The 14,293-nt window shown below is 51.8% G+C and overlaps 1 protein-coding gene across 1 annotated transcript; it reads left to right on the top strand.

Annotated features, from left to right (window-relative positions):
- Window positions 1–80: 80 nt before the first annotated feature.
- Window positions 81–11,856, top strand: Selplg (selectin P ligand). The gene is given in 2 exon segments (NM_001395153.1): window positions 81–168; window positions 9,857–11,856. A coding segment is annotated over 1 exon segment (1,263 nt). The 5' UTR covers window positions 81–168; window positions 9,857–9,861; the 3' UTR covers window positions 11,125–11,856.
- The last annotated feature ends 2,437 nt before the right edge of the window (window positions 11,857–14,293 follow it).

Raw genomic sequence — 14,293 nt, forward strand, 5'->3', positions numbered from 1 at the left:
CACGTGACCAGCCTGAGTAACCGCATTCTCGCTTCCTTCTTCCACACCCTGCCGTTGGGGGTTGGCGGACTGGGACCACAAGCATCTGGCAGTGTGGACGGGGCCTTGTCACGGAGGCAGAGTCACTTCTGGGCCCCGAGGCAGCTGCCCCATGCTCTGCTGGGCACGGTAAGTCTGGTTTGCAAAACCATGAGGAGGGAGTGGCTGGGGGCCCAAGGGACCAGAGGCTCTTCTTCGCATTGGTGGTACCTGGGCCCTTCTGAGTGGCACTGACACTCTGGGCCAAGGTCTCCCAGGAGACTGGAGCTTCTCCACCCTTAGCTGGAAATGCTCACCCAGCTGCCGTCTGCTTACCAGGCTGTGGCTGCTGCCTCGCAGTCTCTGAGTGGAGACTCGGAGAAGTCCAGGCCCTCTACCTAGAAACTACCCCACCCTTCCTTTCGTTCACGGGAAACTCAAGGCCAGTGCTGAGTCTAAGTCTCGAAGAGTCCAGAAAGAGTGTGGTAGAGTTTGTCTTGAGCTTAAAGGCATGAAAAACATTCTTTGGAGTTCTCTCTCTCTCTCTCTCTCTCTCTCTCTCTCTCTCTCTCAAATCAGATATGGTCTCCATTTGTTCATTAAGTTGGCCTGTAACACTATGTAGCCCAGGCTAGCCTCTTGCCTTGGCCTCATGCTAAGCTCACAGGCAGGCGCCACCATACCAGCCTTCTTTGATCATTCTAAATTTTTGTTTTCATTTAGCATTAATAATAGCTATTGTTATTGTTATCACTATTGTCATTATCTCCCTGTGTGTGCACATGGCATGAGCACTCGTGTGCACGAGCAGGCATGTGTGGAGGTCAGAGGATAGCTCAGGGGAATCAGTTCTCTTCCACTGTGGGTTCTGGGAACTAAACTCAGGCCGGCAGTCGTCCCCGGCAAGCATTGACCCTGGGAGCCGCCTAGTCTCTACCCTGACCCTATGTTGTTGTTTTGCTGCTTTAATTAAATCAGACTGAGAAAACAGTACTTGTTCATAGGAAATTGTTTTTAAGTTGATCTTATTATTTTAATAGTGTTACACATATGTGTGTTTTGAGTGCTTGTGTGTTTGTGCGTCATATGTGTGCAGTGTCTTATGAGGCCCTTGGGACTGGAGTTACAGATGGATGTGAGCGCTGGAGATCCAACATGGTCCTCTGGAAGAGCAGCCAATGCTCTTAATTGCTGAGCCCTCTCTTCCAAGCCCAGTGTTTTCTGAGACAATCTCATGTAGCCGAGGCTGGCCTCAAACTTACCGTGTAGCGGAGGATGACCTTAATTCTGTGCCTCCATGTTTCGAGTGCTATGATTGTGGGCATGTGCCTCTGCCACGCCTAGTTCACTGATGCTGGAAATCAAAGCCAGAGCTTCCTGCAATGCCGGGGGAGCGCCCACGTCGCTGGTCACATCCCTAGTCCATTCTGGGGAGCTTGTACTTGGTAGGGGCTGAAGACCCATCCCCACTCCTGCAGATTTGTGTTGTCTTTGCTGAGTGAGTTTTGGGTTTGAACCCAGGCTCTTTTGCAAGCTCAGCAAGTGCTCTGTGGTTGAGCATCCCCTAGCCCTTTACCCTGAAGAGGGAGATTAGTTCCTACTGTCTGGACTCTGGGCGTTTGCTGGTCTCCTTTTCCCATAAATAATTTCCATCTGCAAAGGCCTGGCCTCTTGGTGTCCGAGGGTTAGAGAGGTGGCTTTCTGGGTGCCTCCGTTGGTACCACACCCTGTGGGGAGGTTCCTTCCTCACCAGCTTGGCCAGTAGCCAGAGAGCTGAAACTGGGGAACGGAAGGGACTGGGACCTCCTGCCGAGCTCTCCAGAAAACCTGGGCTGGGTCCTGGGTGGGTCACCAGAGGGCTTTGGGGTCACCCAGATGCTCCTGGTGGATGGTACAGTTGTTTATAAGTGGGAAAACCAGGCTCCGAAAGGAGAGGTAGCTACACATGACATCATGGCCAAGAAGGCACTGAGCTAGGATGTAGCACAGGCCTTCTGGCTGCGGGATCCTGGACCCATGGTGACAAGGTCTCTCAGTCCCCTTTGCTGTATAGAGCAGGAAGCAGGGAGTGGAGGACACTGGAAGGAGACGAGCTGTCTGGGCTTTGTGGGATCCATGCCTCTTTAGAAAACCAGGCAAAGCTCTCCTTCAACTAAATTGTGCTAAACCACAGGTCTCATCTGCTGCTGGCTGGTTCCAACAAGCCAAGGCTGATTCCTGGAGTTAAGGCGCCCCCAATTATCTAACACTGTGTGTGTGGCCTTGCGAGGGGCCACGGGATATTAAGGAGATGCACAGGATGTCTACTAGTAAAAAGTTGCAGGGCTCAGGAATGGAGGTGCACACCTTCAATCTCAACACTTTCTAGAGGCAGAGATGGGCAGACCTCTTATGAGTTTGAGGCCAGTCTGGTCTGCATAGTAAGTTCCAGGGACATACAGTAAGACTATGGGGTTTGGGGATTTGGCTCAGTGGTAGAGCGCTTGCTTAGCAAGCGCAAGGCCTTGGGTTCGGTCCCCAGCTCCAGGAAAAAAAAAAAAAGACTATGTCTATGGATGGATGGATGGATGGATGGATGGATGATGGATGGATGATGGATGGATGGATAGATGGATGATGGATGATGGATGATGAATGGATGGATGGATGATGGATGGATGGATGGATGATGGATGGATGGATGGGGGATGGATAGATGGATGATGGATGATGGATGATGAATGGATGGATGGATGGATGGATGATAGATGGATGATGGATGATGGATGGATGGATGGATGATGGATGGATGATGGATGGATGGATAGATGGATGATGGATGATGGATGATGAATGGATGGGTGGATGGATGATGGATGGATGGATGATGGATGGATGATGGGGGATGGATGGATGGATGATGGATGGATGGATGATGGATGGATGGATGATGGATGGATGGATGGGGGATGATGGATGGATGATGGATGGATGACGGATGATGGATGATGGATGGATGGATGATGGATGGATGGGTGGATGGATGGATGGATGATGGATGGATGATGGATGGATGGATGGATAGATGGATGGATGATGGATGGATGGATGGATAGATGGATGATGGATGATGGATGATGGATGGATGACAGATGATGGATGAGTAAATGGATGGATGGATGATGGATGGATGGATAGATGGATGGATGGATGATGGATGGATGATGGATGGATGGATGGGGGATGGATGGATGGGGGATGGATGGATGGATGATGGATGGATGACGGATGATGGATGATGGATGGATGGATGATGGATGGATGGATGGATGGATGGATGATGGATGGATGGGTGGATGGATGGATGGTTGATGGATGGATGGATGGATAGATGGATGATGGATGATGGATGATGGATGGATGACGGATGATGGATGATGGATGGATGAGTAAATGGATGGATGGATGATGGATGGATGGATAGATGGATGATGGATGATGGATGATGGATGATGGATGGATGGATGGATGGATGGATGGTTGATGGATGGATGGATGGATAGATGGATGATGGATGATGGATGATGGATGGATGACGGATGATGGATGATGGATGGATGAGTAAATGGATGGATGGATGATGGATGGATGGATAGATGGATGATGGATGATGGATGATGGATGGATGGATGGATGAGGGATGGATGGATGATGGATGATGGATGGATGAGGGATGGATGGATGATGGATGATGGATGGATGGATGGATGGATGGGTGGGTGGATGGATGATGGATGATGGATGGATGGATGGATAGATGAATGGATGGATAGATGGATGGATGGATGATTGATGGATGGATGGATGAGTAGATGCATGGATAGGTAATAGGCTCAAGTGTCAAGACACACAGCTCTAATCTCAGTATTTGGGAGGCAGAGGCAGGAGACTCAGTAATTCAAGGTCATTCTGGGCTACAGCAAGTTGTAGGCCAGCCTGGGCTGCACGAGCCTACCTTGGAGCAAACATAAAGTGGGAAAGGGAATTGTCCTTGATAGGTTGGCAAAATAAAGGCAGAGGTGTCAGCTGGCAAATACGAAGAAGCTGGAAACGATGGCAGAGACGGCAGAGACGGCAGAGACGGTGTGCGTGTGCAGTGCTGGGGGTTCGGGGTGCGGGTGGCTGTGTGAGCTTAGGGAGTTCATGGCTTCACTGGAATGGAGTTTTAGGAACCAAACATCAGGAAGGTTTACAGAATGGAAGATGCTGGACCAGGCCTTGAGTGGATCCAAATGCTCCAAGAACAGATGGTGTGGGACTGAGATGGGCTCTGAGGGGGGACTGCCTGGCTTTGAGCCCTGCTCCTGGCCACCCGCTGCAGACACGCTGGGCACCCAACGGGCCTTGGAATGATAGCTCCCGTCCTTCAATGGGGGAATGCACCAAGGACTCACAGACAGACAGGTTTAGAGCAGCACCCAGCACGTAGGCGTCACTTGGAAGATGTGACTCATGAACCTGAGGAGGCCGAGTCTGAGGATGATGTCCATAGAGACGGGCTTCTGGGTCTCGGTTCTCTAAGGAAGCCAAAGGTCAGTCACGGTCCCGCCTGGAGGTTGGGGATTTCCCAGGACGAGGCAGGGGTTAACAGGGAGGCCCTTGGCCCTAAATGCAAAATTCGAAATTATGACAATGAGCCATGCTCAACTTCAGCACCAGCACTGAGAAAGCAGAGGCAGTTGGATCTCCGTTAGTTCAAGACCACCCTGGTCTACATAGCGAGTTTGCAGACTAGCCAGGGTCACATAGTGAAACCCTGTTTCAAGATGATGATTTTGGTGGTGGTGGGGACCACGACGACGACGATGATAACTGACTTTTATTGCGAGTTTACCATCTGCTGAGCATCTCACAAGGACCACCCCCCACTCACCCTCGGCAGCCCAACCAGGAGTGGATTCTCTTCTTGCCTCTGCGAGCACTGACCTCATTGACAGTACGGCTTATGACGCTCTGCCCTCGTGGCAACCGTTAAAAGTGTCAGCCACTCTGGAAAACCCACATTCTGGGTTTTGAGTTTGATCCACCCTGGGCTACGGATTCTTATTTATACCCTGTAGGCTGGTGTTAGACAATGTTGCCAAGCTGTAGGCTAAGGTGAGCCTTCCCATCATGCTTTAGGCAGGCCTGGTTACTACCTAATAACATTTGCCAGGTCAGGTGCGATGACATTCATTCTGCCATGGACTTACAGGGATTATGCTGTAAACTGAGGCATGGATGGGATATCCGTGCCTCTTAGGGGTAAATTGAACTGTCCGAGGTCACACAGATTTGGACTGTGTCCCACCTACCAGAATATTAACCCCTCCTGGGACCTGGGGGTGCCTGTGCCTCAGTCTCCCCTGGTTGTTGGTCCAGGCTTTGCTTGGTGTCTTAGACTTTGAGATGATGTGCAGGGTCCACAATTCATGAAGGAATGAGACCCCTAGAAGCTTGTTCTTCATAGCCGCCAGGGGTTGTTAGGGAGGTAGTTACTGGTTAGGGGTGAAGGACAGGAAACAGGCGAGCATGTAGAGAAGTCGGATGTGGCTGTCTTTACCCTCAGGGAGTTCAGCCCAGCCCCACTATTGTTTTCCTGTCATCTGAAAAGACGAGGGGCAAGGTGTCACTCCGAGGCTTGCTTTCCTCTTCTGAATTCTGCCGCTTCTGTGCTTCTGCAGAGGAGATGGGGGAGTTCGTCCCCACCCACGGTGGAGGTGTGATGTGGGCTTGACAAGAGTCCCTCACACTGGAGAACACACAGAGAACTCAGGAGATTACCACCAGCGAAGCTCCTATAGGGCGGACTCCCGCCCACCTGCCGCGGGCGTGGCTCGCACTGGAGCTGCAAGATTCTGTGCCTGCAGAGAACAGATGCTGCAGTGTTCCAGGGTCTGTCCTGTTGGGGTACACAGACCACAGGGACCAGCCTGGAGTGGCCAGTGGCCATAGTTTGTTGGAAACTGAGGGATTTCTGTGATGTCTGACTTCCGGGTTAAGCTGGGCTTCCTGAGGGAATCTCATCTCTTCCTTTTCCTGTGCCGAGCAAATGTTCTTTCAACCACAGAGGCGCACTCGCGGCCACGGAGGATTATCTATCCCCCAGCTCTTGCTTTATTTATTTACTTTTACACCTGAACCTCTTCCTGCTTCTGCCTCCCAAGTGCTGGGATTGCGGCTGTCCATCCGCGCCCTGGCCACATTTAAAAAAAGATATTATATGAATTAATTCATCTACTTATTTATGCGAGACAGGGTCCTGTTGTGTTGACCGGGCTGGTCTCAAGGTCCTGCGCTACGGTGGTCCTCCAGAGCGGCTAACACGCCAGGAGCCTCCACCCCCACACGCCCTAACCCCCCACCCCCACCCCACCTTCCTTCCCTCAACAGGGAAGAGCTCTCTGTTCCCGGCTGCCCACAGTGGCAGCAAACTCATCTCCATGGCCTCTGAGTCGGAGGCCTCCCTGTGTGTGTCCCCACAGAAGGGGCTCCCTGATTCCTTCCCTTCAGAAGCCGACATCTGGGACTCTCCGTGGGACACCTTTGAAGCAACGTCACTCATTTTCCATATGAGGCTGCTGAGGGTCGGAGAGGGTGCTCAGAGTCACTGTCCCTAAGGTGGGACTGTCTTCACCTTTGGTCTCCTGTGTGCGCAGGGGACTGTGGGTAGAACAGATGCGCGCCTATGGAGAGAGCCCTTGAATTTCAGACCCTCCAAGCTGCCTTGACCCCAGAAACTCGCCTTGGTAGCGCCCCCACCCTCTTCTTTCAGGAAGTGGTTGAGTCTCTACCTTCCAGGAATCGTGGGGGAGGTGTGCGCAGGCGCGTGCGCGCTCGCACAGAGTTGGTGTCGTAATGATGGCATGGACCTTGGCACTGGTGGCTTCTTCCTGTATTGTCCTCCCCACAAGCCCCTAGGAAAGTGGGGTCGAGGTGGAGCCAGGTATTCGTCCCTAGGAGGAACCCTGCTCAGAGAGGCAATCACCTTCTCCAGGTCACACCGCTTTCAAGATGCAGTGTCTGGACCTCCTCCCACCCTGCACCATAGTCTGCTGCCCTTTCTAGGACCTTGGTGGTTCCTGAACAATGTGGGGTCTGGCTCTTCCCCCAATCAGGACTCAAGCTCCCAAGCAGCCCCCAGGCCTGAGCTGAGCCCTCTGCCAGCGTCTCTGCTCTTTCCCTAGGGCGGTGTTCTCGGGATAACTGTCCAGGCAAGTGCCATATGCTTTTGTTTTTACAGTTTCCTTGTTAGATGTAGTCAGGCAGGGCTTGATGGTGCACACCTTAATCCTAACGCGGGAGGCAGAGGCAGGTGGATCTCTGCGAGTTCAAGGTCAGCCTGGTCTACAGACAGAGTTCCAGGAAACCTTGTCTAAACAATAAAACAAGCAAACAAACAAAAACTCAAAACAATGCATTAAAAAGTCAGTGCATTTATAAGAGCACTCTGAAGGAACCTGTGAAGGAGCTCAGACTGAGCAGAGCAAAGAAGGGTCCACAGGTTAGAGTCATCCTCTCCCTCCCACTTGCCTGCCAATCACGCAAGTAAACAGGAAATGACTGATGGGTGTGGATGCTGTCTGCAGATGAGACACTATTGGAGGGTTGTATCCCGCTAAGGGGCTCTGTGTGCAGGGTATCAACCAATACCCAGAGCCTGCCACTCACCACAGAGTTTTTTTTTTTTTTTTTTTTTCCGGAGCTGGGGATTGAACCCAGGGCCTTGCGCTTGCTAGGCAAGTGCTCTACCGCTGAGCTAAATCCCCAACCCCTCACCACAGAGTTTTAAAAGATCTGAAACTGGAGTTCTAGACAGTTGTGAGCCAGATGGTTGTGAGCCACCACGTGAATGCTGGGAATTGAACTCAGGACCTCTGGTAGAGCAGTACAGTGCTCTTAACCACTGAGCCATCTCTCCAGTCCCTCAGGCCATCCTCAAAGCGATGCTGAGGTGGGTCTAGTCATCCCCATCCTCCAAACAAGGACACAAAGGGAACAGGATAAAAGAGGGATGCACTAAGGGAGAGAAGCTCAGTGGTTAAGGGCACTCGCTGCTCTTCCAAGTGGCCTGAGTTCAGTCCCCAGCACCCACATGATGGTTCACAGCCATACACGTAGTGCACAGATGCACCTGCAGGCAGGCAAAACACGTGTACACAGAAAAGAAAAATAAATATTTTTTTTAAAGAAAAGTGAATGTAGTAAATAAGTCGTCCTTTGCTGGGCTTAGAGACACAGCCCTGCCGTGCAGAGGCAGGAGAATTGCTCAGTGCAAGGCAGGCCAGTCTGCATTACAAAGTGAATACCAAGGGTTTGGGGATTTAGCTCAGTGGTAGAGCGCTTGCCTAGGAAGCACAAGGCCCTGGGTTCGGTCCCCAGCTCCGGAAAAAAAAAAAGAACACAAAGTGAATACCGGGCCACCCACAGTTACTCCGTCCCAAACAGAACAGCAACAAAAACCGGTCAAACTCCCACAAATACATTTTCTATTCTTTTTGTTTATTATTATTATTTTTTTCTATTCGGAGACATGGTTTCACTGGCTGGTCTTGAACTCACAGAGGTCCACTTGCCTCTGCCTCCAGAGAGTTGGTGTGTCTCCATACCCGGTTCAGTTTTTTTTTTTTTTTTAACTTTTTTTCTTTATTTCATATTTTCAGGCTTTGGGAGTGAAGCCAGGGCTTGGCATATACTCAGCAGGCTAATGCTGAGTCACAACCCTCGCTTGCTTCTGCTCTGAGGGGGTTGCTTCTTTTTTTGTTGTGGGGAGGGTTCGAAATGGGATCTCACATAGCCCAGGCTGGCCTCAAACTCACTGTGTAGTGGAGGATGAGCTTGAACTCCTGAGCCTCCTGTTTCTGCCTCCCACATGTTGTGATTATGAACATGTATAATCCTGCCCAGAACCTTCAGGCTTCTTTAGAAATTTAAAAATATGTAAGTATTAGTGCCTCTTTCTTTCTTTCTTTCTTTCTTTCTTTCTTTCTTTCTTTCCTTCTTTCTTTCCTCTTACATCCTGACCACACTTTCCCCTCCCTCCTCTCCTCCCTTAACTTTTTTTTTCCCTCTTGAAACAGAATCTCATAAAGCTACACAGCCTGGCCTTGACCTCAGTAGGTAGCTTGGCAGTCCTGCAGTCCTTCTGCCTCAGGCTCTCAACGGTGGGATTGTAGTTGAGAGCTTAGCAGAAATAAAATATTTTAGGGACGGAGAGAGAGAGGGCTGGGTGGTTTAGAGCACTGGCTGTTCATTCAGAGCTGGGTTTGATTCCCAGTTCCCACATGGCAGCCAACAGACAACTGTGTCTTCCGTTCCAGAGGATCCAAACCCCTCCTCAGACACCATGCATACACGTGGTGCACAGACATCCGGGCAGGCCAAACATGCATCCACACAACAATAAAATAAATAGGTTAAAAAAAACGTATTTAATATTTAACCTCGGATCATGGTAGTTCTGACTGATAATCTCAGCACTCTGGAGGTTGAGGCAGGAGGATCACTAGTTTAAGGACAGCCTAGGGTGAGACTCTTGTCTCATAAATATAACGAACAAATAAAATCGAAAAGTAAATGGAGGGGCTGGGGTGGGGGGTGGGGAGGAAAATAAAACTTAACCAAAACCGCTGGGAGGATAATGAACCCTCTCTGATGGTTGGCTGGCATTGCTTGTGTGAATAAGCACAAAGCTTCCAGCCAACGGTCCCATCTCAGGAGATGTCTGCCGCCACAGTGCCTGCCCCAGACCAGAGCAGCACTGTCCTGAGGTCCTCGGCGGGGACAGGCTGACACCACATCTCTGCCCCTGTCTCCCCAGGTACCATGTTCCCACACTTCCTTCTGCTGCTGACCGTCTTGGGCCCTGGCAACAGCCTTCATCTGCAGGAGCCGTGGGGGCATGAAACCATGGAAGGCCTGGGCCCTGTGCATCTCCGGGAACGGAGACAGGTGGTTGGGGATGATGATTTTGAATACCCCGACTACAGCGTGTATGGCACAGATCCCCCAGAAACGTTGATAAGTGTCCCCAACATGGTGGCGGCTCACCTTGAGCTTCGGACAATGGTGGCCGTGTTAGAGCAGAGAGTTTCCGCGGGGGCTGGAACTTCTGAGACTGTCACTGCGCAGGTTGCCACCACTGGCCCTGCTGACCCGGATACAGAAAGGCCAGCAGTTGGGATGCTGAGCACTGAATCTGTCACACAGCGGAGACTAAGCCCAGTGGAGATGACTACCCGGCTAGCACCCACGGAGGCAGAGACCTCACAGCCAGCACCCATAAAGGCAGAGACCTCACAGCCAGCACCCATAAAGGCAGAGACCTCACAGCCAGCACCCAGGGAGGCAGAGACCTCACAGCCAGCACCCACGGAGGCAGAGACCTCACAGCCAGCACCCACAAAGGCAGAGACCTCACAGCCAGCACCCACAGAGGCAGAGACCTCACAGCCAGCACCCACGGAGGTAGAGACCTCACAGCCAGCACCCACAGAGGCAGAGACCTCACAGCCAGCACCCACGGAGGCAGAGACCTCACAGCCAGCGTCCACAGAGACAGAGACCACCCAGCTTCCCAGGAGTCAGGTTGTAGAAAGTCTATTTACAACATCTGCGGTCACAGAAGCCCCTTCTACGGAACCCACCGCCATGGAGACCCTGTCCACAGAGGCTAATGAGTCTGCCATCTTCCTTGGGCCTTCCATTGGCCACTTACCTGACACCGGGCTGAAGAAAGGGCTGATTGTCACCCCTGGGAGTTCTCTGGCCCCAACCCCGCCAGGGACCTCGGACCTCATCCCGGTGAAGCAATGTTTGCTGGCCATTCTCATCTTAGCCTCCCTGGCCACCATCTTCCTTGTGTGCACGGTGGTGCTGGCCGTCCGCCTCTCCCGTAAGACGCACATGTACCCAGTGCGGAACTACTCCCCCACAGAGATGATCTGCATCTCATCCTTGCTTCCCGAGGGGGGTGACGGGGCCCCTGTCACAGCCAACGGGGGCCTGCCCAAGGTCCAGGACCAGAAGACAGAACGCAGTGGGGACCCGGATGGGGATGACCTCACCCTGCACAGCTTCCTCCCTTAGCCCACCTGAGCAAGACCCTTGCTGGTTCCATGATTACCCCATCAGTCATGAAGGCCATAGATTTGGGCCTCCTGGGTGAAGTGTATACACAGGACTCTTTAGGGAAGGGACCTTACGCCACTCCAATCAGGGTCCAGAGCCCCCAAGGTCCTGAGCTTCCTGCTTTGTTCCTGGAGCCTGGTGGCCTCCAGGACAAGGTCTACAGTAACATTAACATTCTCCACCTCTTTTCTGTTTTGTCTGATATCCCCGTCCCCATTGCCCTCCCACTGCTGTGTGTCCCCCGCAGGTCACTGGATTCCTGTCCTTCCATTAAGAAGGACTCAGCTCCCTTCCCCCACTCCCAAAGCCATTCTCTCTCTCTCTCTCTCTCTCTCTCTCTCTCTCTCTCTCTCTCTTTTTTTCCGGAGCTGGGGACCGAACCCAGGGCTTTGCTAGGGTCTTGATCTTGCTAGGCAAGCGCTCTACCACTGAGCTAAATCCCCAACCCCCCAAAGCCATTCTCTTGGTTGCCATGGTTGCCTGATAAGAATGAAGCATTATGGGAGGCCACCATGTCTGTTCCTCTGTCCCCTGTGAGGGGCATCTTGGCTTTCCCAGGCCCCTGGCTTGGAAGGATGGTCCTTCCTTTGGGTCTGTGTGAACCAATGAGTTTCCATCCAGCGACAGTGACATCACACTGCTGCCTGGCCCAGCACAGGTGTTCAATAAAATTATGATAACAAATGGCAACTGACTCCTTCACACACCCAGGCTGCCCCTCCAGCCCTCCCGGAGGGCTTTTAGGCCATTGTCCATGCCGCTCTTAGACAATGGAGACTTCTAGTACACCTCCTGGTCAACTGCAAGAGGACACTAGGGCTTCCGCTGCATGGGGGTAGCGTACGCATACCTATCACCCCAGCGCTAGAGAGCTGGAAGATCAGGAGTTCAAGGTCATCCTTGGCTAGATCACAGCCTGGACTCCATGAGACCCTATCTCAAAGAAAACTAAAACTGGGGCTGGCTGGCTGGCTCAGTGGGTGAAGGGGCTTGCTGCTAAGCCCTTTGACTTAAGTTCCCTGGGGGCCCTCATGGTGGAAGGAGAAGGCTGACTCCCTAAAATTGTCCTCTGACATCCACACCCCTATGTAACAAACAAACAGAACTAAGGGAGTAAACAAATTAGAGAACTTTATTGAATACACCCTCCCCAAGCTGGGCCAAAGGAGGAGGGTCCCTTTGGGGTTGGCTGATGTTTTTTTTTTAAGATTTATTTATTTTATGCATATGAGTACACTGTAGCCATCTTCAGACACACCAGAAGAGGGCATTGATAGGTTCCCATTACAGAGGGTTGTGAGCCACCACATGGTTGCTGGGGAATGAACTCAGGACCTCTGGAAGAGCAGGCACTGTTCTTAACCTCTGAGCCATCTCTCCAGCCCCCGAGTTCACACTCTTAACCTCACCCTGGGGACAGCAGAGATGGGTGGCTCACTGGTCAGCTAGAGTTTATCCTACCTCTCAAGAGAAAATTCCTTAATGATGACAGCTGAGATTGTCTTCTGGCCTCCACGTGTGCATATATCAGCAAAGGTGTGGGCACACACACACACACACACACACACACACACACACACACCTTCTTTACAAACAGCCACCAAGCTGCATCAGCCTCTGTGAGTTTCTTGACCCCTACTTGCAGGGCAGTGAGACCCCGAATTACAGTTTTGTCAGCTTTAACACCTATGTTCCAAGAGTCCATCAACCCCAGCCAGCCAGGAGGGCTGCCCATATGTGGGCCACAATGGACAGTGGATACACCCACCTCCCTCCAACCCCACTCAACCGGAACCCTTAACTCCTACTCTTGCCCTGCCCCAAGTGAGTCCTTCTGATCATTTCCACAGACCAAAAGAGATAACTGCTTAAAACACACAGCATTCTGTCTCCCAGAAGAATGAGGTTTTGTTTTTTGTTTTTGTTTTTTTTTTTTCTTCCAGAAAATACTCTCTGGGGCCTCTTTGGGAAGAAGAAGCCTTGCCCTACCTTCTGAGGGTGTGACCCCCAATTCCAGGGCTGGAAGATAAGACTTCATTATGGGAGAGAGGAATGGAGACAGGAAGAATGGAGACAGGGGAAAGACAGGAAGTAACGTGGCTGGTGATGGGACCCTCAGGGACAGAGCAGGGAGTGGTAGGGAGATGTCCCCCGCATCTGGAGATGCAAATGTCTGCTGCTTCCCTGCTTCCCTCTGGACCTTCAGATGAAGCCAGCTGGTGGACTGAGCATATCCTGGGTTCGTCTCCCCTTTGGATCAGAAACAGTAGAGGCTGGGCTGGAGAGATGGCTCAGCGGTTTAGAGGACTGACTGCTCTTCCAGAGGTCTTGAGTTCAGTTCCCAGCAACCACAACCATGAGGTGGCTCACGACCATCTGTAATGGGGTCTGGTGTGTCTGAAGACCACATTATATTCATTAAATAAGTAAATCTTAAAAAAGAAGGAAAATAAACAGTAGAAGGGAGGATTCACAGACCTGGAAGCTACAGGACTTGAAGGCACCTGAAAAGGTTCCCGGGGGCCCTCATTTTCCTGAGAATACTGTTTAACTGGATGAGGGGAACATCCGCCAGGGGGCGCCAGCCACCCGCTCCTGGAGGGAGGAGCTAGCCTGGGGTTTTGAGCGTGGATGCTCTTGGCTTTTCTGGTAATACATTCGCCAAACGACTCGTTCTCAAAACGTGACGCCTGACCCTTCGGAAGAGTCCAGGTGTCCCTTGCTCATGGCTTCCCATCCCCCGATCCCTCTCGGTATGCCCCTGACGATGCAGAGACTGAGCCGGCCAAGGCACCGCTCCGCAAGCCCACACACGTCTGCAGTATGTCTAGAACCCCTTAAACAGCCTTCGAAGGAGACCCTCAAATGTTCCCCATTTCACAGAGGAGGAAACAGAGGCACAGAGAAGTGAACCCCAGCCCGACCTCCATCACACAGAGAATGTGGGAACCCAGGCCCTGCTGCTCTTACCATGACATCATTCCAAGTTCCAGATCACAGAGGGCTTCTAGGGGAATTCTGTGCCCCAAAGACTCACCCTGCTGACCTTCCCTGTCACGCAGAAGTCTCTCTTGTTGTTCCTTAATTGTCCTCGAAACACAGAAAGGGCAAGGTTACTTGGAAGGGT

The sequence above is a fragment of the Rattus norvegicus genome, chromosome 12 (genome assembly GCF_021556685.1).
Source record: "Rattus norvegicus strain SHRSP/BbbUtx chromosome 12, alternate assembly SHRSP_T2T, whole genome shotgun sequence".
In the NCBI taxonomy this organism is placed as follows: Eukaryota; Metazoa; Chordata; class Mammalia; order Rodentia; family Muridae; genus Rattus; species Rattus norvegicus.